Source organism: Gallinula chloropus (assembly GCF_964237585.1).
Source record: "Gallinula chloropus genome assembly, chromosome: 1".
Taxonomy (NCBI): domain Eukaryota; kingdom Metazoa; phylum Chordata; class Aves; order Gruiformes; family Rallidae; genus Gallinula; species Gallinula chloropus.
The window spans coordinates 78406284-78431813 of record NC_140085.1 but is presented as its reverse complement, the minus strand read 5'-3'; the positions used below and the strand labels follow the sequence as shown (position 1 = coordinate 78431813).

The 25530-nt window shown below is 40.8% G+C and overlaps 1 protein-coding gene across 1 annotated transcript in view; it reads left to right on the top strand.

The window, feature by feature from the left end:
- Nucleotides 1-25530, top strand: part of PIK3C2G (phosphatidylinositol-4-phosphate 3-kinase catalytic subunit type 2 gamma) — a gene marked incomplete at both ends in the record, with an annotated part of 207905 nt that overhangs the window by 156482 nt on the left and 25893 nt on the right. The window contains 4 exons of the mRNA XM_084261632.1: nt 3840-4032; nt 4608-4729; nt 9463-9571; nt 17877-17952. Of these exons, the coding sequence (XP_084117758.1) occupies nt 3840-4032; nt 4608-4729; nt 9463-9571; nt 17877-17952 (500 nt within the window). The remainder of the gene's footprint in view (nt 1-3839; nt 4033-4607; nt 4730-9462; nt 9572-17876; nt 17953-25530) is intronic.

Here is a 25530-nt window from a genome sequence, read left to right as displayed (position 1 = left end):
AGGTGGACTTCCCATGGGGCCAGAGTTAGTAAACAAGGATTTTAAAGCCTAACAAAATTAGGGGTAAACAGAATACGATTATCGCCCATATGTCGTCACAGTGGGAAATGAAATATTAAAATGAAGGGTTATCACTGCTGTACACAAAAAGAATATGAACTGTCCATGAATAAATGTTGCTGAAAATAAGAAAATATCTGTCCCTGAAAGCAGTAGTATTCTGGAAAGGTCAGTAAGAGGTGTTGGGGCAATAATACTCAGTTTGTTTTAAAGTGGGACCTAGTGAATTCATATATGGAAAATTAAATATAAATGAAACACCACGTTCATAAACATCCAGGAATCCCATGAAAATTAATCTTGGTGATTATATTCCAAATTATTTCCCAGCCTAGATTGAAATGAGAAGTGGGATGCCATTATGAATGATAAAGAAAATTATTCTGAAGTTTGGGATGAATATTTATTTTATATATATATATATATATAAAAACTAAGATCGGGATAACTACTCAGTAATAATGAGTGCATGTGCTTTTAAAAGGCTATGGGTAAAGGCTTCTTTGTACAATAAGATCTAAGCACCAGCCTTCAGAATACCTGTCCCATAAAGAAATGTCTACTGCCCAAAAATGAATGCACCATCTACCACTAGCCACTCCTGAAAACATTAGCCAGTCTTTTCACTCATCTCTGTTTACAGGAGCAGCCAGCCAGCCTCTGCGTGTTTTACCTGGTAGTGTAAGTTGACAGTTCTGTACAAAGACTGGGAGCCACATCTGAAATTCAAAGGCAGTTCGGCAGGTGGAAAGCGGAAAGTGATTACTTTTCAATAACCCTGGATATTTAACTCACTTTTCCAAGAAGTAGGTCAGACACCAACCTACGGGGTAAACGGATATTGTGATGTGGAAAAAATACATTATTTTCTGCCTGAAAACTGTGTGTTAGCAATACTGTGATTCACAATTTATGTTACTCTAGTTAATGAGAATTCCTTGTTCTCTTCTGATTAACCTCTGCTTTTGATGCCCGTCGTATAGGTCACTTTAATTTTCCTATCTGTAGACTGTTAGGCCTGAATTCTCTAAGCAGCTTGGGCTACCAGAGCTCTGACATAACTAAGATCTTTTTGTCATCTTTGTGAAGGCAGAGCCAGCTTTAGGCACAAAGATGGTAACAGCTTAGGGAGCAAGAGAATCTTAGCAGCGAACACCCATGACCTTATCAACTTCTTTGCCTACTGCTAAACACAACGTGGCTGTAGAGAAGAGAAGGTGTGTGGGAATCTCAGAGAGTTCCAGGAGGGAGTTCCACTGCTGATCCTTAGGTTAAACTTGAAAAATGCTATCAGAAAAGGGAATCAGATTATCACAATATGGTAAACTGGATCAGAGAATGAATCCACACCAAAAATAAACTGCAAAATTAAAAAAATATAAGACAGATGAGTATGATGTACTCCGTTGCTCTCCATATATTTTGGAAGCAGCTTGTGGGAGGCTGCAAGAAAGAGGGTCTCCTTAAGCCAGTTTGCCCTTGAAAGAAAATGCAGAGAACCATAAGTGGAGTTGCTCTACCTTGCTGTTAGGACACATTCTGAGATTTCATCAGAATAGTAGAGGCCTTTTCAGTTCTTTGTTGATAAATTGATGTAAGCATTGCTTAATGTTTTGTTTTCTAACAGAGAGCATTGTATACAGAGAAAACAGAATTTTGAGAGAAGGAGAAAGCAACATATACTTCTGGTTTTAATTTATTTTAAATGTAATTATTTAAAATACCTCACAGAAAAAATACACAGCAACAGCCACAAAAGCCTCTTTTTAGGTTTAAAGTATGTGATTAGCAACCTGTGTGTTAAAGGCATTTTAGAAGCTTAGTGAACCCATGGAAAGAACAAGCTATTAAAATACTGAATTGTTTAAATAATATATTCTGGTATCAGCTGTTCTTTGTTGGGATGGTGTCTGAATTAGTACTAGTTTATAAGCAGAGTCCTGCTTTATGTGAATTAAAATGCACTGTATTTAACTGCAAAGTTAATATGCCTCATAGTAATATTGCAAATTCCCTAACTGTAATATGGCCCAGTTACAGATTCTATAACCTAAATCATGTCTCAGTGATTTAGGAAGTGTTTAAAGTATGCATTAAATTAAATACATAGGAGTTAAAAGGAAGAGTTCACCACAGATGCAACCTAATTAATCAGTACCAAATTGATTTTGTACTAATATTTTGAAATGAGATTTGTTTTCTTGTTTTCCATTTTAATGTCGTGTCATTTATTAAATAATCTGTATGTTTCTGGCAAATGTAATTAATAATTAAGATAATTAACTGAATCGATTCAGGGGTACCATTCCTTCCATTACATGCAGAGAAAACATACATCTTTGCTCAGTGTAGAATGCCTGATTTGTGTGTGATAAATTCCACACACCAACACAGGATTTTGAATGAAATCTCAATTTGGGCAGGGGGCAGGGGGAAGTGGGGCAGCAATCCAGGGAATTATGTGTACATAGAATTTCTTTCTGGTATGGTTGCATCTGTGAAGGCACAGACTTTAGCCAGAACACCTGAGATCATGACAGTTAGGCTAATGCTGTGAATGGAGCTGATTTCGATTGATTGCAGTACACAAACCAATGCACTCACAGAAAACCATGAATAAGAATTTAATTTAAAATGACAGGTGAAGCATTTGCTCAGCTTTGAACAAGGGATAATGAAGATAGTTAAGGTCATTGCCAGCCCTTGTAAGCTAGTTATAGTCCAAAACTGGAATTAAAAAACCCCCACCAATATGACAGTTAGGTAGAGGTTTGCTGCCATATGGCCTGAAACTAATGGGCTGTTGTTCTGTAACATCAGAACCTGTTCAGGATGTCTTCAGAGAGATGTAGAAGTGAGTGAGGGAAAAAAAAACCAACAATAACAACAACAAAAAATGTCAAAACAACAACAAAAAAACCCAACCTGACATTAAACAAATCTTAACCAGTAATTGAATTCAAGAGGACAAGTATTTTTGAATGAGTACTGCATCTTACTCTTCAAAGACCAGTTATTATCTTGCAGTGTTTTTTCTCAAGTTGTTCACTTTGATGTTAAAATGTGTTTGTAGTACATATCTACATGTGCATCTGAGGGTTTTTTTTTTTTATCAATTGTGTCTTTTATGGTGAAGGATCTTAAAACTCTAGGAAATGAGAAGTGTGTTCTGGCTCCCCTTTCACAGGGTTGAGATCAGGGAGATAGGGGAAGAAAATATCTCTTTGTGTAAAAATTTTTCATCTTTAACTGCTCCACAAGGACAGAGCTCTTAAGAATTGGGTAGAGGATTTCACAACACATCATGCACAGCTAAATCATCAATTTGATGCAAGAACCTTGTACAAACACATTCAAGTCCACGTGAGGATAGTGTCACCAAACTGAAAGTGTTAGGGCACTCTACTCTCCCCTACCTGTTGCAGTGAACACATGTCCTGCCCTGGAATTCCTCAAAACACACATGGAAATCTTTTGCCCATCTCTGTTATCCAAAAAAGGCTGATGGTATCCAGTTTGTGAAGGGTAACTACACAAAGGTAAGGCATGAGACAGACTATGGCAAGAGCACTCCTTTAAGCAGTGGAGCTCAGGGGCTGGATATTTTGTATTTGCTGCTAGTGGCAGTCACTGGTGTGTATGTGGGTACATGTTTGTGTACCAGTCTGTTGGGTTTTTGGATTTGGAGAATTTTGGTTCTTGCATCCATGAAACCAAGGATCAAGAAATGGAAACAAAACTTGCATAAATAGTGCCTCTTCTGTTTGTTTGTTCCTCAGGAAAATAAAGGAAAGTTTGGAGTGCTTTCCTGTTAAACTCAATAACTTGATCCACACACTCGTGCAGATGTCAATGACAGGCTCTGCGAAGCCTCCAGCTCCAGAGACTGTCCCCCAGCAATGGATGGTGCTGAACGCAGAGAAGTCAATTGCAAGGGCCACCATTTTGGGGTTCAACAAAAAACCTGACTCTGTATGTATTATGTTCTTTGCTTGCCTTGATCTCCAGTGACTCTTCTGTGAGCTCATGTGCTCTCCCTCCTCCTTTCTGGAAGATATGCTTGTGCCACATTAAAAGGATCACAGGATGAACAGCAGTGCCATAAGCAATGAGCTACCGGAGAGAGGGAACGCCAGGCAGACAGCTATTAGCAGGGAGCCATTAAGGAGCGCAGTTCATGCCCTATAGTGAAAAATAAATCAAGAGCTAATTAAAGCATCCAGAAGGAAAGCATGGCACAAAATTAGGAAGTCTAATAGAAATCGGAGGCTGTTGTATGATGCTTTAATGGTGCATTATTAGTTTTCACACACTGCAGTGATCTTTCAGTGTTTCTGTTCTGTGCTAGCCAGGCAAGTTTCTCTTTCTGTGCAGCAAAGACTGTAAATTGCAAACTGAATTCTCTGGCAGTTGGCACTACATTAAAGAAAGGTTTTTCGTTGTTAAAATCACCCTATATTTTCTCTTGTATGTTTGTGTTTGGTGTTTTTTTTAATGTGCCCCTGTGATCATTTCTCTCTCCTGCCTCTCCCTCTTCCCCAATACAGCTGTATCTCGTCCAGGTGGTGCAGACCTGCAGTGTGGTCACTTTTGTGGAGAGATCATTTGACCAGTTCGCAAAACTTCACAGCCATCTCCAGAAGCAATTTCCAGCACTTGCCCTCCCAGAGTAAGGCAGCATATTAGCAAATGTTATTCTGCTGTTAAATGGTTCTCTCTGTGCATGGATAAAGATGTGAGAAAATGCACGGCAGACATATTTTTAGAAATACAAAAGCAGCGCGACATATTCTATCAAGCCCTCTATTCAGCCCCAGAAAGAACTGAATCATAGACCATTGTAGCAGACTAAATTTTATATGTTTTATTATTCCTTCTTTAATGGGAAGAGAAGGGGGGAAGAACAGCTTGGGTCGGGGAGGGGGGGGAACAGCTTGACACTGCTATACCTGAAATGAAAGGGTAAGTGGTATTGACTTCATTAAAGGCATGATAAGGGCATGTAATAGTTTCTATTTTCTGCATTACGCTGATCAAAACTCACAGCAAAATCCGTATATTAAAGCAGTATAGGAATGTTCACAGTAGGTCATAACAGAAACCAGCCCATCTCTGACACTGGTAGGTACGATCAACCCTTCGACAAAAAAAGCACGTACCAGCCAGCAGAGAAGTACGCAATACTCGTACTGACTATCCTGGACCCAACACCCAATACTTTGTGCCTCGCTTCATTCAGATGAATATCCCTTGAAAAAATTCTATCATTAGCTGCAGTAATTCTGAATATTACATTTTTATCCAGGTGCATGTCTATTCCTGATTTTCATATTCTGAATTTTATTTTTTCACAGTTTCCTGGGACAGTGAGTCCCTGGGTTTATTTCTGTCTTACGTGAAACAGTTTTGCCTCATGTAGCGATTGTCCATGGCTTTGGTAATACAAGTGGAGTTATGTATTCTACAGATATCATATACATTATACTGCATACACCATGGAGAACAAAGTCACCCTCTCCTAAACAGTCATGCTGGCTCACCTGATACAAGCCCCTCTTCAAGCTCATTCTACAATAAAACACAAGCTGGCCAAGGAGACAGTCGGTTTACTTGAACCAAGCTGAGATTCAAGTGATATGCTTAAAAGATAGAAAGGTTTTTGAGGTTTGACTTGAAGTAAATCATCACACAGTTTTGACTTAAAAAATATAGTCTATGAATTTCAGGTCCAAATTCGATATTCCCCCAAGCCTGTGAAAGGCTCTCAGTTAAATGGTTTTAGGTTAGTTAATTCTAGAGAATCTTTCTTCTACCTGAGGGAATTTTAATTTACTCCAATTTGACTCGTTATGATTGGCTCACATGAACTGCTTTGCAGTGGTTGGTGAGAACCAGAATTTCACTAAACACTGGAAGTGCTCAAATTGTGGCTTTGATTTGGAGATATTTGCATGCTAACTATTAAGTTGTAAAATAAAATATTTTAAAAGTACCTATTTATGATTTTTTTCCTGTGGTGAGCAGAGCCCTTTGAAGGAAAATGTATTTCTCTTTAGAAACGCACAGAACTCAGAAACCCTGTAGTGAATTTCAAAAATAGTAATTGCCATTTTTCAGATAACTCTACCTTTAATAAGATCCCTTACAACATTTTCACTGCAAAAGAGAGCTCCAGAATTCACAGAGGGTTAATCTGCGTATACTCAGGCTGTGTCTAAGAGCTCCAGAGCTTTGTTGTCATAATGCAGTCCCAGCAGCAACCTGTCACTGTATGATCTTTCCCCAATACTGTGTGAAAGTAATTCATTTTATGGTGTTTCTTTATATGTGTGTTCTTTAATGTTAAAGTTTTGGGTTGTTTTCTAACAGAATTTCATCCGTTTGAGGCTTTTCATATACTCTGGATTTTATTCTAATAATAAAAACCTAATTATTTCTTTATAGGAAGTTTTCACAGAACTTGCCATACCTTATCAGACCATTAGTCTGTCTCTGTGTTACAAAGCTCCAGCTCTGGCTGAGGCTGGATGCTTCAAAGGATGGAAAAATCCTTGTTCCATTATGAAACCCCAAAATCAGTTTGAAAATGTGTGATTTAAAATTAGCCTGTCAAATATCACTAGAATAATTGGAACAGCTAACAAAAAGGACTTGGTTACTGCTTTGTATTGATTCATGAACCTGTGTGTATTCATGTCTCATTGGGGGAAATGATGCAATATGAGTCTGCTTCATACTTGTGCTAAATACTGGCTGTATTGCAGGAGATTAATGGCAAAAGCTCAGACTTCTCGGTGTCTGGTATTTTGCTGTTGACAGGTAAACATTCAGGCTGTATTTGTATGTCAAAGCACAGCTGCCCTAAGCAAGCACTTGAACTCTAGCACCTTCCTTCTTACTTGGTTTCAGTCGGAGTATTAATTGTATTTAATTACGGTTTTGTAAAAGGCCAAAAATATTTTCACCCAACGAAGCATTTAAAAGTGATGTAATGCACACACAGAATGTTCCTCAAGCTAATAAGTAGGAAGTGGAATCTGCTGTGTGGGATGTCTGTTCTTAGCACAAGTTTGATTTTTTCTGATGTACTTAGGGGACATGCAAAACCCAAAACGAGCTGGGGAAGTTAACCTTTTGTAACACAAGAGTGTTCACAAGTGCAGAGTTGGCTTCAGCCACGGGCATGAAAGAAGCGTTCAGTACCGCCACAAGGTCCATATTGTCCTTCACTGCAGCAGCTACTGGTGCCATCAATCAGCAGTTTCTCTGTCCTCTGGCCACTGTGCTGAGGAGGCATCTTCTGAGGACCTACATTTTACAGCCAGAGTCCTCTCTTTATGTTACACAGTCTAATTAATTTTAAGCAGCTTCCAAACAGATGTTCTCTACCATCTCTTGAAAGAAGTCCTTTTTTGTGCCCCAGAGGAATACAGAATATTCACAGGCTATCTGTGTGTGCCAAATGACCTGGGCTCTATTTTTATCCGTGCAATTCATATATGTCATGATCCTGGGTCATATCACTTTCCCTCGCCTCATTGTGAGTCCTGCCACTGTCATTTTGTGACGCAAGAATCGCCTCTTGCTGTTCATTTTGAGCCCTGATCTTTCAGTGCTATAGGCAAAAATAATCAAAAGGTTATACATACATACAATATGCTGCTATCATCCTGGCCTCTTGCTGATTTAATTGCAGGCTGAGTTTTACCAGTGCTGAGTTCTTCCTCTCAAGTATTAAACCAGATGGGTAAAGATCTGTCCGCTCCTAAAAGGAATTACAATATCTTGTTAATCAGTATTCTCTTCATTAAAGAACTTCTGTTACAAAACAAGCTCAAAAAAGCCCAACCCAACAGGTCTAATTACAGTTCATAAAATCTAATTACATTGAATCTCTTGGTAACAAAAACTGTGGGTTAATCATCTTCAGGCATTTTATTTTCAGTAGGTGAGGCTGCTATTTGTCGTTTTCACAGCTGGGTGGTTTGCAGAGCTGGACAGTGTTCCTCCCTGGGGGTGGCAGTCCAGTGCTCCATGTGTTGCTATTTGGCTGGCCTTTGAAAAGCCGATGACATCTTACCACTGAGCTGTGGAATTGGGCAAAACCCATTCACAGTAGGATCCGACCAGCTGCCTTTCAAAAGGCTAGTGGCCAAGTGTCTCTTTTCAGTGTGTTGGGTTGCTAGATGGCTCTTCAGTCATTTGTTGAAGCCTTTGGGTAGCTCTTGAGATCTAGTGGATAAGCAAGTTTGTACCAGAAATAAGAGGTTTGTAAATGAGACATGGTTAACTGTTTATAGTGGTGGTGTAACAAGAAAGTCAGATCAAAGCTTGTATCTTTCTATATCACATGGATTAGAGGATGTAAAGCATAGCATCAGTCATGAATCCAAATATTAGCAATTCATATCACAAAACCCATTGCATGAAATTTAGCATGGATAGCTTTTCTAATGCTCCCTCAACCTGGGAGAGACATAAGTAGTCCTTGTCAGGGCAAGGTAACTATAAATTGATTATGTGTATTGCTAAAAATCTAATCGTTTGACTAATCTGATGTGTGTCGTGTCTAGACCCCAAAGATGATTCAAGTAAAAAAAAATGTGGGGTTTTGACATATTCAACCAACAATGCAGTTGAAAACTGACATAAGGCCATTCTGCACATGTGGTTTATTTACTAAACCGAAATGAAATTCATCTTAATAAAAATTCAGCCAGAACATTACTATTATTATTGTTATTGCTTTTGTTTGGATTGATTTTGTTATTGTGACGATCGTCTGCTTTCATATATTACTTTTATTATACTAGTGCCTGAAATTACATATGGGATCAGGGACCTTCTCTGAAAAACTTATCTGCATTCTAAATAGCTGAGGTAAAAAAGCAAACAATGATATATTAATAAAATGTCCCATTGTTGCAGTAAGGCTTGGATATTCAGTATTCTGTAGTAAAAGTTTGTGCAGCCTGAGCCTGGGGCTGAGATCAGAGACCTGTCCTGCTGTGCACAGTGCAAAAAAACAAAGAGGGTAATGTTTTCCTAGGATCATAAAGGGACAATTTTTTACAGGTATTTAGATGTAATAAAATGCAGATAAGTGCCTTTTAGGTTGGATTTTGCTGGGGGCTAGTTTTGGGGGTTTGTTTGGTGGTTTGTTTTGGGGATTTTTGGTGAATGATTTAGGCATAAGAAGTGGTACATTATGAAAAAGAATATCAACAAATTAATAGAAGAACCAGAGTCACAGCATAAACGATCCTCTGGACACTGTACCTATCCTTTCACCTGCTTGCAAAGCCTCTTAGAAGTGTTAACTATCATCTGTTAAGTAGAGCTGGAAATATTTTCAATAATTACAATTCAAGAGTTATACTTACAAATACTCTTCTTTTGCAGGTTTCCCCACTCATGGCATTTACCTTTTATGGAGCTTGAACATAAAAGAGTGACAGATTTGAATCTCTATCTGAAGCAGCTGTTAAGTGGATCCAGGAAACTGGCTAATGTGAGCACTTATGGTATTTATTTTACTTGCATGTGACTTAGTAACGTTGTACCAAAACACTAAAGAAGCTTTCCACAGCCTCCTTTGTAAAAAAAAAAAAAAATCAAACTCAAAACCAACACCAAACCATAAATGACATGTTCTAACGCAGTTGTTTTGAGGTAGAGCCATTGTAGCATTGATCAGAACTTAAGACAAAGACAAGAATGACTGAAAAGTCTATTAGACCTGGCAGGGCATTTTTTAAAAAAAAAAAAATTCTCTTCCTTTGCCATCATCCAGAAGTAGTGATTCACAGAATTTTTGACAGTAAGGATTAGGTTCTGAGGAATGTAATGTCTAAAAAAGGGAGTAATTTTGGAAATACTGAAGTATGATTTTGACAGTTTTCAAATGAAAAGTTCCATTCTTTCAGCCCAGAAAAACTCTTCATTTCAAAATTTATTTAACACTTAGAAGAAATTGTTTTGCAAACATAAGAGAACAAACATACTGTTTCAATATTATCACAGTGATACACTGTGTCCATTAAAATTGGTGTTTTCACATTATTTTTTGTTCATTGTTGTTTTCTGAGATTTGGTGTTCACCTCCTGTTCCAAAATGGAAAGTTGACATGGTAACAAACTCTTGAGTCCTCATTCTCTGGCCCAGGACAAAGCCTTATGCTCCTCAGCATTGTAGAAGCCAGGGCCAAGGGCAATTAATAGGTCCCATACACCTCATGATCACACTGTGACACTTTGGAGGCTGAATGGTCGCTTTGGAAGCTGAATGGTCAAATTGGTTATAGTGACTCCAGGGTCTGAGGGAAAGGAGCATCTTCTAGCGACCAGCTGTTGTCAGGAAAGCTGTCAGATGGGCAGGCAAAAACAGTGGTTTACATTAGATTTGAGGTTTGTGTCAAGGCTAGTAAATTCGAGGGAGACAAGGCATGAGCAGTTATTTCACTGTTGGCACATTTTCTAGCAGAGATTGAGCCTCTGCCAGGAGAGCCATCTCATGTCCAGTGGCCTCAGGCCCATAGCAGAAACCGGGGCTGGGCTGGTTTAATAGCATACATAGTCTAGGATGCCAAAAAAGGGTATGGCTGGATGTTTTTTCTCCAAAATTTCAAACATCTTGCAGGAGGAGAAAAATGCTCGCTGCCTGACCGTATTTCCCAGCTGTGATGCTGTAATGGAGATTAAAGAGGAAATTGTCCGTAATATAAAGCAAACAGCAGTTTCTATATTAATTTGAATATACAGTCTGTGCCCTGAGTTGCAACCCAGAAGATTTCCAAAGAGGACAGAAAATATCTGTGTCACAGAGTTACACTCAATTCGGGTTCTTGGCTCCCTTGACTGACCTCACCAAACAAAGGGTGCAGGTTGGGTTTAATTGTTGTGTGGTTTCTGTCACATGAGGGTCGTGGGTTTATTTTACATTAGTGCCTTTTGGTCACAGCTGAGGAAAAAGCTGATGTAAGCCAGTGACCTAGAAATGAAGAGCTCTGTTTCTTATGCTGCGCTCTGGGCTGCTGTAAGGTACACGGATTTTCAATTTGGGCCAGGCACTGCTGTGTAGAAGCCTAATCTGCAGTTGAAAAATTTGGCTGCTTCAAGCCCTGGGATAGTTGTAAAAACATTCCCAGGTCACATGCAGAAACTCTCTTCTCCCTCCTGCTCCACGGTCTGTGAATGGGCTGGTAGTCATGCAGAGCATGCTACCTCGCACTGGGCTTCCTAATGCCTTTCCTCCTCCCTTTATGGTCCTGCAGCACGTGCCTGTGGAGCTGGGTAAGTTCTCCCAGCATGCTGCTGCTGGGACATGACCACAAATAAGGTGTTCAGAGGGACCTGTGCACACATCTGCTTGGGGACATAGACTGGTGTGGCTCTGACCCAGACCAGTGGGGCTATTCAGACCTGCTGGACTATGGAGCTGCTGAAAACTGTTCCAGCCTGGTACAACCTGTAGTGCTGAACCATGAGGAGTAGAAAACTGTTTTGTGTGTAAGAGGGCTTCACAGCTACTGGTGTGCTTGGAGGGCACGCAGCAGTAAGTGAAGTAATGAGCAGATTGTTTCCATCTGCGAAGTGCCATTGCATGTGGGTAATCATCATGTTTGCCACCATGCAGCTAACCTGCAATTCTAGATGATAACCTTTAAAGTTATTGATACTCTATAAACATTGAATCATTATTTTTACTTCAATATGTTTCTCCTGCTGGGAGATGTAAGAAATTTATAAAATACTGACGTGTGCTGACCCACTTAGAACAAGAACAGTCAGTGGGTAATTTCCTTTGTATTCCCAGCTGAAGGCTTCTTTTTTACTTTTCTCTTTGGTATGACACTTTTAAAAAGGTGTCATGGCGACTTCTTGGTTTTACTCTGAGCAGAAAACCATCCTAGGAGGCTCTCTTGATAAAAATAAACACAATTATTTTGTCTCTCTTCATGCCTTGGACAACTTTGCAGTCAAATGTGTCCTTTCTCTCAAGTTGCTAGGGACCCTGACTGAAACCATTAAGTGAGTTGTCTGTTCTCAAGCATTACCAAACTCTCATTCCTATAAAATAGTAAAACTATGTAGGAATAAATAATTAATTTGGAAATTTGCAAAGAAATCTTGTAAGAGCAGATGCCTGTAGAGTAGGGTTGCCTTTACTTTTTTGACACAGTCATTTCTGTCTTCTGAACTGGACCTGTATGGGATAGTAGCTGTACAGTATACCAGAGTATTGTCTGAGATACTTTGTCTGAGAGAAAAGCTTTTATTTCATTATACCATACCCTTGCAATCACTGTGAACGCATTACCCTGATTGACTAGACACCATCTTCAGCTCTGAATAGTTTAGTCCAGTCCACACAGGACTGACTACACACTTAAGATGCCAATTAAGTAATTATAAATCCTAAGAATAAAGAAAGAATTGGATTATATCCAAATTCCTTCCTCAGTTATGCCTTAAGTGCGTGCTTTTTAGCCCAGACTAAGTTCTGATTATGAAAATTGTGTTATAATTAAGAGTAGGTCACAATGTCACTGACCTTTTCTGCTAAATGGTTTGAAGGAAGGAGGAGAGGTGGAAAATATCTGCCTTCTCATATGCACTGTAGTTCAAATGGAATTAAATTTTCTTTAAACCTTTCTTTAAAGATTAAAAACTTCAAGCCACCTTTCCCTATCTCTGAATTTTAGTATCAGATCCCATAAATGCAGAAACATCAGCTGATGGAGATACTTGCTGTTGGGACAGTTTAAAAGCTTAAATGTGCTCCTGCCCATCCCTGCTCAAAGCAATTTTTAAGTCTCTGGTTTAATTTCAGCACCGACCTCATTCATTGACTTCTGTTGCTGAAAAGTTGCCTAGAATAGGAGTCCTTTTCCAATATTCAGGTTAACACTCAGTTATAAATAACTACACTGCCAGACTATATGCATGAACAACAAGCTATATTCATTACATCAATCACTAAAATGCAAAAGTTGATGTACCTTCAACATCACATTGAGTCATTCAGGTCAGGATCAAAACCAGGCTTTCAGCAATCTTTTCTGGTTTCATTCTACTCCTCCCAAACCAATGAGGGTATAGATGATCACATCAGAAGAATATTTAGTCATGTGCCAGTTGCACTGGTGCTGACTGGCGGATCAGCTGCTTGTGTTGAAATGCCTGGGTCTTCCAAATCAGCAAGGCAACATACTCAATAATGTTTGGACTCCTGGAGCTTTCCTTCATTGAAGGGCAAAACAACCTTGTGGTGCCACTAGTAAGAGGTGGAGCATCAAGAAACAATAAATTGAAGGTTGATAATGCAGAGGAAGACAAAAATATACATTATCAAAGTACAAATCAAATCTGTGACAAAATGCAGCTGCTACTCACCACTTTTATATTTTAATCTGTTCCACTGCAAACTCTGGGTGATGGGCTGAATGCAGACTGCAGCCCAGATCTTGAAACATATCAAATAAATTAAGGCTGGCCTAGTAGCTTGTCTTAATCCTGTGTTGTAGGAGGGTGTACACTCCCTGGGGACACAAAAAGCAAGGTAAGGCTCCGTTAATTTAGTCTGCTCTTGGCCCTGGTGTCAGACAGCAGCGTTCTCAAAGCTGAATGTCTTCATGCTTATTTTGAAAGGACAACCTGCTGTTAGCTTGGGCATGAGGAATGAAAAAATACAGAGCTGAATCTAATGCAATGTTTTATATAGCAACCATGTGCATTTGGCACCATTAGCCAGCTAGTAGCTTTCTACAGATAATCTTCCCATCACTCATCATTTAAAAGAAGTGGCATTTAATTTGTGGGTGTTGTTATTGATAACACAGCTCAGGCACTAGATGTACATACTGATCTTGCAAAACTACATAGTCTTAAACAAACCTACATAACTTGTTCCAACACCTTTCACATAGATTGGTTTCATGTGCAGGTTTGGTGGGCTTGGATGATTGAGGGAGCTCCTTTATCATGGTTGGGGGTTTAGCAAGCATAATAGTATGTGCAGGTAGGTGCACAGGGGGCTAGTCAGTAAAAAACAACAGCAAAGTGGTATATTGGGGTTTGTCTCTGTACAGATTTTCTAAGTGCCCAAATTATCTAAAGGCTTTGGGGCCAATGATAAACCCAGTGCAGCCAGGTAAGCAAACAGCAGCAGTGTGTCAGCTACAGGGAGGTTCTGTACAGGGAGGTTCTGTGAACAGCTTTATGGTGACTTACAGGCTGTGTGAAAGGGCTTTAAAGAGGATATAAATGCAAATGATGCAAATTAAGTTCACGCATTTTCAAACATACAGTGAAAACCAGGATCACAGCCTTGTTGTACAGTGATGCACGTTTTACATTCTAAAAGTAATCAACTTTTACACAGGTTTACCATATTAATTTTTGTTTTATTCACTGGTGCCACTTGGGCTTTACAGAGATGAAAAAGTAGCTCCTGTAGTGCCCGTATGGAGGTGCAGAACACGGTGGTACAAAGTGCACCTGAGGTATGTGGGTCCCTTAAACTCCCACCACTGCTGTACTCCTGCAGCCAGGAATCCAGCAGAGCCAAAATGGGGAGGGTTCAAAGTCCCCTCTATTCCTATGTCCCCTACTGAAGTTATAATAGCTGCAGCAAGGTCAGGTTTTTTCTGGTTTCTTTCTTTCCTGCTGATCCTCCATCCTGTTAAAGTCTAAGAGGTGCATGGGTGTTCTTTGACCCCAAATGTACTCTAACACAGCTGAAAAGCAAGTTGAAAGCAGAGGAGAGGCTGCTTGTCTTTCTGACAAAATTAAATCTGGCTTGAAATCTGGCTGTTTTTCACTAACATCAGAGTGCTTTTCTAGTTGGGCTCTGATAGGGAGCACAAATTCTGCTGTGTTACAGAGGTTCAGGGCTGTGCCAGCTCCCCTGATACAAATGAAATACCCTGTTTCAGTTGTACCCTAGTGCAAGTGAAGGGGGAATTTGTCCCTTCTGAGTTTCATGTCTGAATAAAGGTCAGGCATGAGTTCTAGACAAACCAATGCTGGTATATACCTGGGTGCTCCCCAGTAGACTAATGGTGTTGAGTGACCTGGAAACATTACCTGTTAAATATTGTTGTCTTAGTAGGTAAGAATGATACCAGGATATGAGGCTTTCCTAAAAATCCCCCAAATGGGCAGTATTTGAAGAAATTTCCATTTACTGATGTAAAGGTAATAATTCCAGGGAAGAAAACGGGTAGGTGAGTGCTTGTGGTCACCCCCAGTACCTTCCTGTCAGCCAAGGCTGTCACAGGGTCTCTAAGATTCCCACCTATGTTCAGGTCTTTGTAGCAGTGGTGCTTCTTCAGAAGAGGACTCTACCTACTAAGCGCTTTTTGATCGTACATACAGTCAAGGCTCTGCTGTGCCTGTTTCTGCTCAGCAGTGTCATCAGATGCACGCTGAACTCTAAGCAGATGCTTCAGTCCTGTTGACCAGAGTTCAGTCGATTGAAGCCCCATTGATTTTAGGAATCACCTGAAAGTTCAGGTTGTGCTTTGGAGGTCTGCAGGCAAAGGGTGAGCTTAGGAAGGTACTTAAAACACTTTGCTGATGGAAATCTAAATGGTAGAGTCCTGTGGCAGGCAGGTTAACACAGTTTAGGGAGAAATGGCTCTCTTGTGAGTAGCAACGTGCAAAATGCTTTTTTCTACAAGCATGTAGGAGATCACCTCAGCTGCTTTCAAAGCGCTTTGCCCTGGATAGAGAGCTACATCTGCCCCTGCAACCTGACCTGTTATGCTTTTGCTTTCCGTCTGCCCACGTTAGCCTTGCAGCATCCCTACATTCTTCAATACCTGTTGAGTACAATGGACACAGGCAGGGAAAGCTTTGAAATCAGTGCCGAGGCACCAGCAATGTACAAGTCTCTATTGTTCATCCCTGAGGTAAGATCTGCATGAAATCCACTTGTTATGTAAGTGAAATACTGCTTTTTCAGTGTGGTCTCCTGTAGAAAAGAGAATTTGGAACTATTCACCTGAAACTGTCTTTGTACCTACTGTTTACAAACTTCTGTGCTCATATATTTCCATTTATTGCTGAAAGAGTAAGTGGAGAGGAAGCAGAACACCAGGCTGCTCAGTGTGGAGTATTTTATTTCTCTTTCAAGTCAGTTAGTCCACCTCCTGCCCACTTCTCTCAAGATCTTTGAACTCAAAGGGCTACTTAAGTTTCTCTGCTTATTTTCATGCTGTCAAACAAAGGCTGAACTGCCATAAATACACTCTCTCAACCCTTGAGATTTCTTACACTTGGGAAAGTGAAAGAGCAAATAGAGGTCCTATGGGGAATAACTCAGCTGTTTAAAGCTACTGGAAGCTGATGCAGGTGCATGGGTGCCCCCCTGAAAGCTGTCCTCACAAGATGAGAAAATAATTAGTCATGCTCAGAACAGACAGGTCTGTCAGCAGTCCACTGCTAATGGCTCAAAGATTTGTCTTTTAGTTCAAGGAAAATAATTCTGTTGGGTTATCTTTATTTTTTTCCCTGATTTTTCTTGTAAAAAAAATACTGGTATGTGAGGAAAAATTCCAAACCATAGAATCAAAATTATAGGCAACTGCTAAAATAAATCCAGATTGCTAAGTTTTATCTCTGTGCTGAACATACGCATGTTGTTCTGTGTCTGCAGTAACCACATCTTAACTCCTCACTAGCTGCATTTGTCACTAAACTCTTCTTTTTTTCCCCTGCACAAATCATGCCACATCTTGTCAGATTGAAACAAGACAAACGCTACGTGAAGTACATCTTGCCGATAAGAGACACATTATTTTCCATGGCCTGGAAAAAAACCCAATGGTGAAATTTTAACTCTAGAATCTGAGGAGTTTCTTGTCCTACCCATTCATTACAGTGTCAGTCCAAGTACCATCAGCATGAACGTAGCAATTCTAGCCATCCTAAAGAGTGGCCGCTCTGAAATACGGCTTCATGAAAAAGCTAATAAAATGCAATTACTGCTCACCTTTGATTCAGAATAATAAGAGTCCATTTCAGAATTCACACTTTTATTGCCTCGCATGATACTCAAATCTGGGGGTTTGGTTTATTGTTTTAATTCTCTGCGGCCGATGTAACTACCTGTTATATATGTTCACTAGAGCAGCACAGGTCAGTACATAAAAATACAAGTTACAGTGCAGTACCTGAGGTGAATTAGTCTTAAACAGGGTGGCAAAATATGAGCACCCCTTTCACTCCCTGTTTGTTTCTGGTAGGAGTTACTCCGTACGGAGCTTTTCCATGTGAGTGTCCATTAAGCTGCCACGTGAGGGAGGGACGCACACTATCTGTGCCTCGGGGAGGCACACATTAGGTCAGATGCTTGGGGTCAGCCCTGCGCCAAGGGCAGATTTCACACTGACTACACAACGCAGGGGAAAGATGTTCTCCTGCGTTTGCTTCCCAGATGGGCTGTTCTGTAAAAGCCCTGGCAGCTGCCAGTACACATCTTGGGACACTGGAGATGAAGCACCAATGCAGATCTGTGGTCCGCGCGGCACGTTGCTGTTTGGAAGTGTGTTGACAGGAAGGGGCCGGGTGGGCACCAATGCAGCACCCCTGCACCAGTGATAAGACAACAGCATTGCCTTCCCAGTGCCTGTGTAGAAACTGTTCCCTGGGATTCTTGCCTGTGATCAGAGGGGAAAGGGTCCCCTTTCTCCCTAACTCCAATATACACATTAAAAGCCTACACATAATCTGCCCAGAAGGGAATCGTTTACGGAACAGTGCACAACATATGATATTCCCTAAAATATATATATATATTTTTTTTTTTTCAGAATGAGCTTGTTCTCAGGTTCTTCTTGAATTGCTGCAAAAATACCTTGGCAGAAGATTCATCATCTGTGACCTTAGGTAGGTGGATTACCAATCCTACTTGTTTTCTAAGAAGGACTTCTTTAATAAATATAATAATGTGAAGGTGAATTGAAAGTGTTTAGATGGCTCTTTTTATTTTTTTAATATAAAGATGCCAACAAACAGTTCCTCATTTCTCAAGGTCTCGGAAAACGTATTAGTTATGTGAACTGTAGCTTTCTTTCACTTTGTTGTATTTTCCTCAGCCTTGCTCCATTTCTTTTTGAATAAACATACCTACATGCAAAGTTCACACAAACTGTGGCAGGTTTCTTGTTTTGCAAAGCAAAAATCTTTAGAGAAGAATGTGGAGGAAAGGATCTGAGTCATGACAAAGCACAATGTGTGCTTGGACAAGCAAAGAAAATTACAGATGCCTTCTAAAGTCATTTTCACAATGAACGGAGCAGGTAAATAACAGAATGTTACATTAATGCCCAGGCATACATTATTAATGATAGTGGTAATTCACTTACTAAATGAGATTCTGCGTTGCTCCCTCAGCCTATCTAAATACTTAATCCATTTCCCTCTTTTGTCCAGCACCTAATTTAATCTAATCTCTAGCATTACAGCATTAAGAGACAAAGCATAAACCATAATATGTAAACTGTGAATGTTTATTTCCTTCCACTGCACTAGTTCTGCACTGAAAGTAATCTTCCAGAGTCAGTTTTTAGGCAAAGTGAAATCTCATCAAGAAGCCTGCAGCTGCTCTCTGCACCACAACGATTCAGCTGGCTGTTCTGTACTCCAAGTGATAGGACAGTTTGCAAGACCACCAGTTATCCACTTTTCAGAAAGGAGTGCAAGTATCTCTGCATATTTAGTTTGTGTGTCCATTAAGTTAATTTAATCTCTCTGCCGACAGGGGCTTCATTATCTCTTTTGCTGGGACCATTTTTTTTAATCCATTGGAACAAAATAAATACTATTCCGGCTTCTCAGCCTTTGTAAGCTTCCCCTCATGTGGAGTTTATTTGATTAGGGCATGCCATTATCATATTAAATCCATTATGACTATTGGAAATTACTCATGGTTGCTCGAGCTTTTACAAAGGTACGAGGAGATAATGCAAAGATGCCCTAGGTGTTAGAAATATGCAAGGCTAAATTTTGTCACAGAAAATCCAAACCAGAGTTCCAATGTAACATGTCATTTGGATTCGTGGGCTGCCTCTCTCTCTGTAGGCTCTTTAACAAAGATGCATACCTGTGAGAGTGAGTGGAGGCATGAAGGAGTTAAAGCCTCAGGTCTCTAGAAGGTTTTTGACATTTCAGTAATATTTAGGTGCCTGATTATTAAAGAGAACTTGGGTGTAAAAGTCTTATGGAAAACCATGAACTGAGTCTGTAATAAAGTTGAGAAATAAATTACAGTCTCAGAACTCCTACTGTGGTGTCCTGAGCCAATACAGTCTGCAGGGTGAGCCCCTTAACTTTGCCGTCAATGGCATCAAAACCAGAGAAGAGAAGAAAGAGAGATAAGAATGTATTTAGTGGGTGTTTGATGAAAACTGTGTGACAGGTAACCCAGTCTGCTGATTCACTACACAGTTAGTGGAGGTGAAGGTCACAAGCTGGTCAGGGGAGATGGTTACAGAGGGATTATTTTTCTCCTGCTTAGGAACTCTGCCTTTTGAAGTTTGGATACTTCCGTTCTAGGCTTGGGACAAAACCTTTGTTTAACACAGGAGGAAACCCCCCCACACACACACCTAAAACCCCACCTCCCTTTGGTGTAGAAGATTCATCACTCTCACTTATACCAGTAGCACACAAGGTCCAAATCAGGACCCAATGAGTTTAGACTCTGCAAAAACAGAGAACAAGAATAATGGGGGATGTTGCACTGGGCATGACAACGCCTGTGGTCTGTGAGGAAGGGAAAATGCAACTGGTCGACAGTCGAGCACAGTGAACTGTGGAAGCAGGTGGCCTTAGCTGTAAATGAGCTAGCTCAGCTCTCAGAGGAGCACCAGCCATGCACATGCTAACTACCCATCTTAAAAATTATTTTCATGTATGTTAGTCTCTGCCTTTCCCCTTGCCATTGGAGTTAGACTGCTGCTGTGCCCCAGCTGGTTCACACTGATCTATGCTGCAAGATTCTGTGCCCTGCTGGCATCTGTCCTGTGAGAAGGAAAACACACAAGTCCAGCTAAGGCAGGAGGTGGTGTGTTGTGCCAAGCCAGCAAATAGAACACAAGGAGTTTCTGGGGAGAGCACTGTGGTCTTGGAGGGTCTCATTTGCTGACCATGCCCTGAAGCACTCTTGAGAGTAAGTTCTGTCATAATGCCATAGTCAGGATGGGCCAGAAGTTAAGTCCACTGAGCCTTGCAGGAGAGGCAATTTCCATGAAAAGAATACATCCCTCCCCCACAGCTTTCTTGCTTTATGAGCTTATAGAGGCCCTAATTTTTGCCTGTTTTGAAGGATAACTCAGGTTTAATGTGGGCTGTAGCTTTCCATGAATCTGGTGATTTCTCTCTCAGCGTTTATGCAAGGAAATAATCTGCCTCTTAGTTAGGATCAATATAAAATAAAATGAATACCCAATAGAAACAGGTTATGAATTTTGATCAAGGCAGCATCTTTCTCTTACATTGCTTTAATTTACAAATGTTGTAGGTAATTACAGTTACTAAAGTAAAATAAAAATTAAAATTTATGAATTTGTACTGTGCTCCTGGCAATGAAGAGATTAAAAATCAGTGATAAATTTACTTTGACATGAATACTGATTCAGTACTCCCAGTGGGGTGAATTCTGAATTACACTGAATATTGTCAGCATTTCATTATACCAAGCTCACTACGAGGGAGTGAGAGCAGATATCAGGAATGATTTCACAGCCAGCCTTTTATAAAGACCCTTTAAAAAAAGGAAGAAAGATAATCTATCAATCTTGTTTATTTTTCTTCTCTTGAGCTTATATCTCCTGAAAATATTAATAATTCAGACTGTTTTGCCAAAGTTATGAAATCATGATGTCTTTGCTAGCGGTTATAACAGTGCACAGCCCAGGTCCCAGTCTGGCATGTTTGATTAGCGCTCTGCTCATGTCAGCGGCTGCTCTCCATTTAATGCAGTAGAGAAACAGACTCCATGTTCTTCTAAAGGAAGATCCAAGCTTTCAAAAAAGACTGTCAAACAGTACTCCTCTCCATGTGGAATCGCAGCCCTCGTGAACAGCCTCTTGGGAGAGTTGGTGACTTTGCTCGTGTTATGCAGTGTAACATCTGCTGCAGTTGCTCATTCTCGATGTAAAACTTTTGCCACATGTTGCATTCCTACTTCAATTGCATTTAGGCTGATTTGCTGGCCATAAGTGCCTCTTGTTGGCTTAAGGGACAAAACCAGAAAGACTGTTTATGTGTTTGCAGCTGCGTATCTGAAGTTGGGTACGTTGGAGGCTCATAAACTCAAGCTGTAGCTAAAGCAGGCAGCTGGTTGGCTTGGGGCGTTCAACTCCAGGCCTGGAAAACCAAAGAGGTTCCCGTACCCTTTGATGCCAGGTGTTAAAACAGGCTGTCACCAAGAAGAAGGATCTAAGACAAAACTGAGGGTTGAGATTGCAGAATAAAACTTAGCTGTGACACTTAGCTAATTAGTGCTTTCATGTTGCTTTGCAGTCCACCTGTGAATTGCAATGTATTATTAACTTATAGTTTCCCTGTCGATTTTGTCAGTCTTCCATGTAGCATCTTTCTCGCTGTTTATATTTCTCATGCATTGTAGAAAGCATAACACAGAGCTTGTTTTAAAATGCTGCTACTGAAAACATTGCACAAATTACAGAATATAGATCTGGTAGTTCTCCAGCATGATAGGAAAGACCATTCTTGATATAAAGGACTGCATACTTGACTACTCTGAAGATCATTCCACATTTGGTAGAAATTTGAACACTAATTACCTTCATTTTGTCATTCAAAAAGAAGAAAAGACCCACAGTTTTCTAGTGTTTGTGGTTTTTGATAAAAGAGATGATAAACTAGCACAATGTTTGAGTTTTTCTGCAGTAGGGATCGGTGGCTGACTTCCACTGCAGAGTACTGGGACACACAGGCACAAGTCATACCAAAAAATGCTGTGAGCACTTGTGGTGGTTTGGTCCTGACTGGAGGCCAGACATCCACCAAAGCCACTCTATCAGCCCCTTTTCAGCTGGATAGGGGAGAAAATATATATTGAGAGGCTTAGGAGTCAAGATGAGGGCAGGGAGAGATCATTCCAAAATTAACATCATGGGCAAAACAGACTCAACACAGAACAAAGGAAAGAAACTCTGCAATTGATTACACTGCACTGCACACCTAGTGACACCAGTCAGATAATGAGAAGTGTGACCAGATCTTAAAGCACCTCCCCCCATCCCTCCCTTCTTAGCAGACTTCACTTTAGTCATGATTTTGCTCCCTTCTTCCCCCCCGTTGTGGCATGGGGAGGAGCAAGAAATGGGGGGAATGGGGTTTTCAGTCAGTTCCTCACAGGTTGTTTTCCTCCTCAGTGGAGGTAGGGCATTCCTCACACCCTTCCCCTGTTGCACACGTGTCAGTCCTTCCACAAACTTCTCCACTGTGAGTCCTTTCCCATGGAAATTCAGCTCTTCGCCAGCTGCCCTGGCATGGGTCACTGCTATGGGGTGCAGTCAAAAATCATAGAATGCTTCTCAGTCTCTCAAGCTGAGACTGCTCCAGCCTGATCCCCCATGGAGTCACAAGCCTTGCCCCGCCAGAAAACCTGCTCCTGCATGGGTCCCTTTCTCTTTCTCTCTTGCTCGTCTCTGTCTCTCTCCACGGGCTGCAAGTGCTGGCAGGGGCTCGCTCCAACACTGGTCACAACATCTTCTCTATGTCTCCACCTGCTCCAGCATGAGGCCTCTCCACGGGCTGCAGGTGGGTCTTGGCCTTTTCCGTGGGCTGTGGGGGGACACCCACTCCACCATGGGTTTCTCCATGGGCTGCAGGGGCATCTTTCTCTCTGGCACCTGGGGCGCCTCCTCCCAACCCTTCACCAGCATTGGTGCCTGCACAGCTTCTTGCATCTTCTCACTCCCTTCTCTGGTGGCAAAAAGCCTCCACTTGCATTTTGTTTCTCCTAAATGTGATTCCCAGAAGCGCTGTGACCATCGCTGATGGGCTCAGCCTTGGTCAACAACGACTCTGGCCTTGAACCAGCTGGTGTTTGCTCCATTGGGTCTGCAGAGAGCTTCTGGTTGCTTCTTGCAGAAGCCACCCCTGCAGCCCTCCTCCTCCACCAGAACCAGGCCATGCAAAGCTGCAGCAGCGCTCTAGGGTCCTCATTTGGTATTTGACTGCTTTTGTGTTGAGGAAAGGCTCAGTCCCTGGGGAGGGGGGAAATCATGCTTCGGATGAAGTCAGTGGAGCTTTGTCCTGTATCTACCACAGACCAGTGTTTTGTCTTCACCTGCAGTGGAGTGCAAGTGGAGCATGACAGCTCCTAAAAATGCAGGGCCTGAGCTCAAATCCGTCAGCCCAAGCTGGATAGAGGTAATTGTTGTATGTGTATTTTATTATAATTTGAAGCTAAAATCACCTGGGCTTCAAAGGGACTATGATTTAGCACCAATTGTAGAAAAACCTTAAACATACCAGTTGAGAGCAGCTACCAGTGACTTTCATTATGAAATATCAGCAGTAGAAGTTTCTTCTGTCTTTGAGATTCCCTGTCATATGTTGTGGGTTTTTTTCTTTTCCTTCCCTTTAAGTTTTTTTTAGTTTTTCCATTAGGAAAATTTATTACATTAGCAATTAATTAAAAATTAAATTTAATTAAAATAAATATTTATTATTAAATATTAAATATATCATTAAATAACAATTAAAAATAAAATTACAATTTATTACATAGCAAGAGCAAATATTTTAGTAATAGCCATGCCCATAGTGTCTGTTTCAGACCTAATCTTACATTTTCAATTAGAAATGCATTTTCCCCTCCCATGTTTTTCATTACTTTCAATTTGATTAGAAACTTACTTATATTTGGTGTTTTCTAAATGAAAATGCCAACTCCCACAGAGAAATTCCTTGACTGGATATAAGCACTCACACTATGAAACTTAAGTAATGCAGAAAAAGGCACTGGTAGTGCTGGTAGGAGAGGAAAGGCACGGTGTTTGGCTGACTTCTGATGATGCAACTTAGCCTCTGAAATCTGCTGCTCTTGCTGAACCACTTGGGATGACCCACTGCAAGTCACAAAATTGAAAGAGCCCTGCAAGTGAATTGTGCCTCCACATCAAAAAGGCAACTCCCCTTCTGTTATGCTGTACTTAATGCTTCAGAATTCCACCTTCTCTTTTGAAACGTCAAGGGAAAAGGCCCCACAACTTTAAAAGTAAAATACCCAAATGACAAAAAGGCAAAATGGCTTTGCATGGTAGAGGGAAGAACCGATTTTTATGGGCTTTTTCTTAGCCTGGAAAAAAACTCAGCGTTAACTGGCCCATGGAGTTTTCATCCCAGATTCTTCCCTGTCCTTATTTGCATACACCAGAAATGAAATAAGGTACAGTCTGGCTAAGTGATTTGTCAAAGTTCATAAAGAAGAATAACGAATGAAGATCTACACCTCGGTATTCTAAGTCCCAGCTTAGCGATTTCTTCATAAGATTTCAATTCTTCAAGAGTCTGTTTCAGGCCCTTCTCTAATTAGGATGTGATTAAAAATGTATTTTTGTAGTCTCTAAAGGGAAGAACTTGGAGATGGATTCATATTCTAAAATTCCAGTCCAAACATCAGAAACTTAGAAGTGTTGACATCCAGGCTGCCTGGAAAAAGTATATTATGGCAGTTGTATGTACATACTGTTATTTTTAATTCATTTGAATTCCTTTTCTTAGCATAAATGGCAATTTTGCAAGCTTTCTGGCTGTCAGTAGTACATGACGCCACTGTAATTCTATCTGCTTAGCGGTTGTGTTAGCCTCTGCTCACTCCAGAGGTGACACGTTTGGGTTTTTTCTGAAAAATACAGCCATCATGGCTTAACTTCCACTCTGATGCCTCCTCTGCTGAATGAGAGGGTAAAGGCTGAGGAGAGGCAGTTTGGTTTCTTGATCTTACAACCCTGGCTGTAAGAGCTCCGGTGCATGTGTGGAGAAGGGAGAAGAAGAGGGTGAAGGAGAGTGCACAAGTGTCTGCTGAGGCTGATGGGGAGATTGAGAATCCTACCTGCTCTTGGGGAAGGACAGTCCTGATAATCTCCAAAAAGCCTCTTCTTGCTAGTTTGTCTCTCTCACATGTGATGGTTGTTCTTTTCATTCTCATCATCCTTTCTCATTCCTTACACTTCTTAAAAGATATGTTTCTGTGTAAAGAATCAATTGAGACTGACTATCTATCTATCGGGTTTTTTGTCTCATCTCACTATGTCACCCTGCAGTGGGTGTAAGGCTGGTCTGTCAGACCCTGGAACACAAGAAGGGGAGGAGGACTTTTCTGTCTTGAGGTCTCAAGGTCAGCTACTTCTTTAATAGGGAGGTGGGCAGAGCGGAGCCCGGCTCATGGGACATCACCATTATGTCGTAAGGTTAACAAGATTG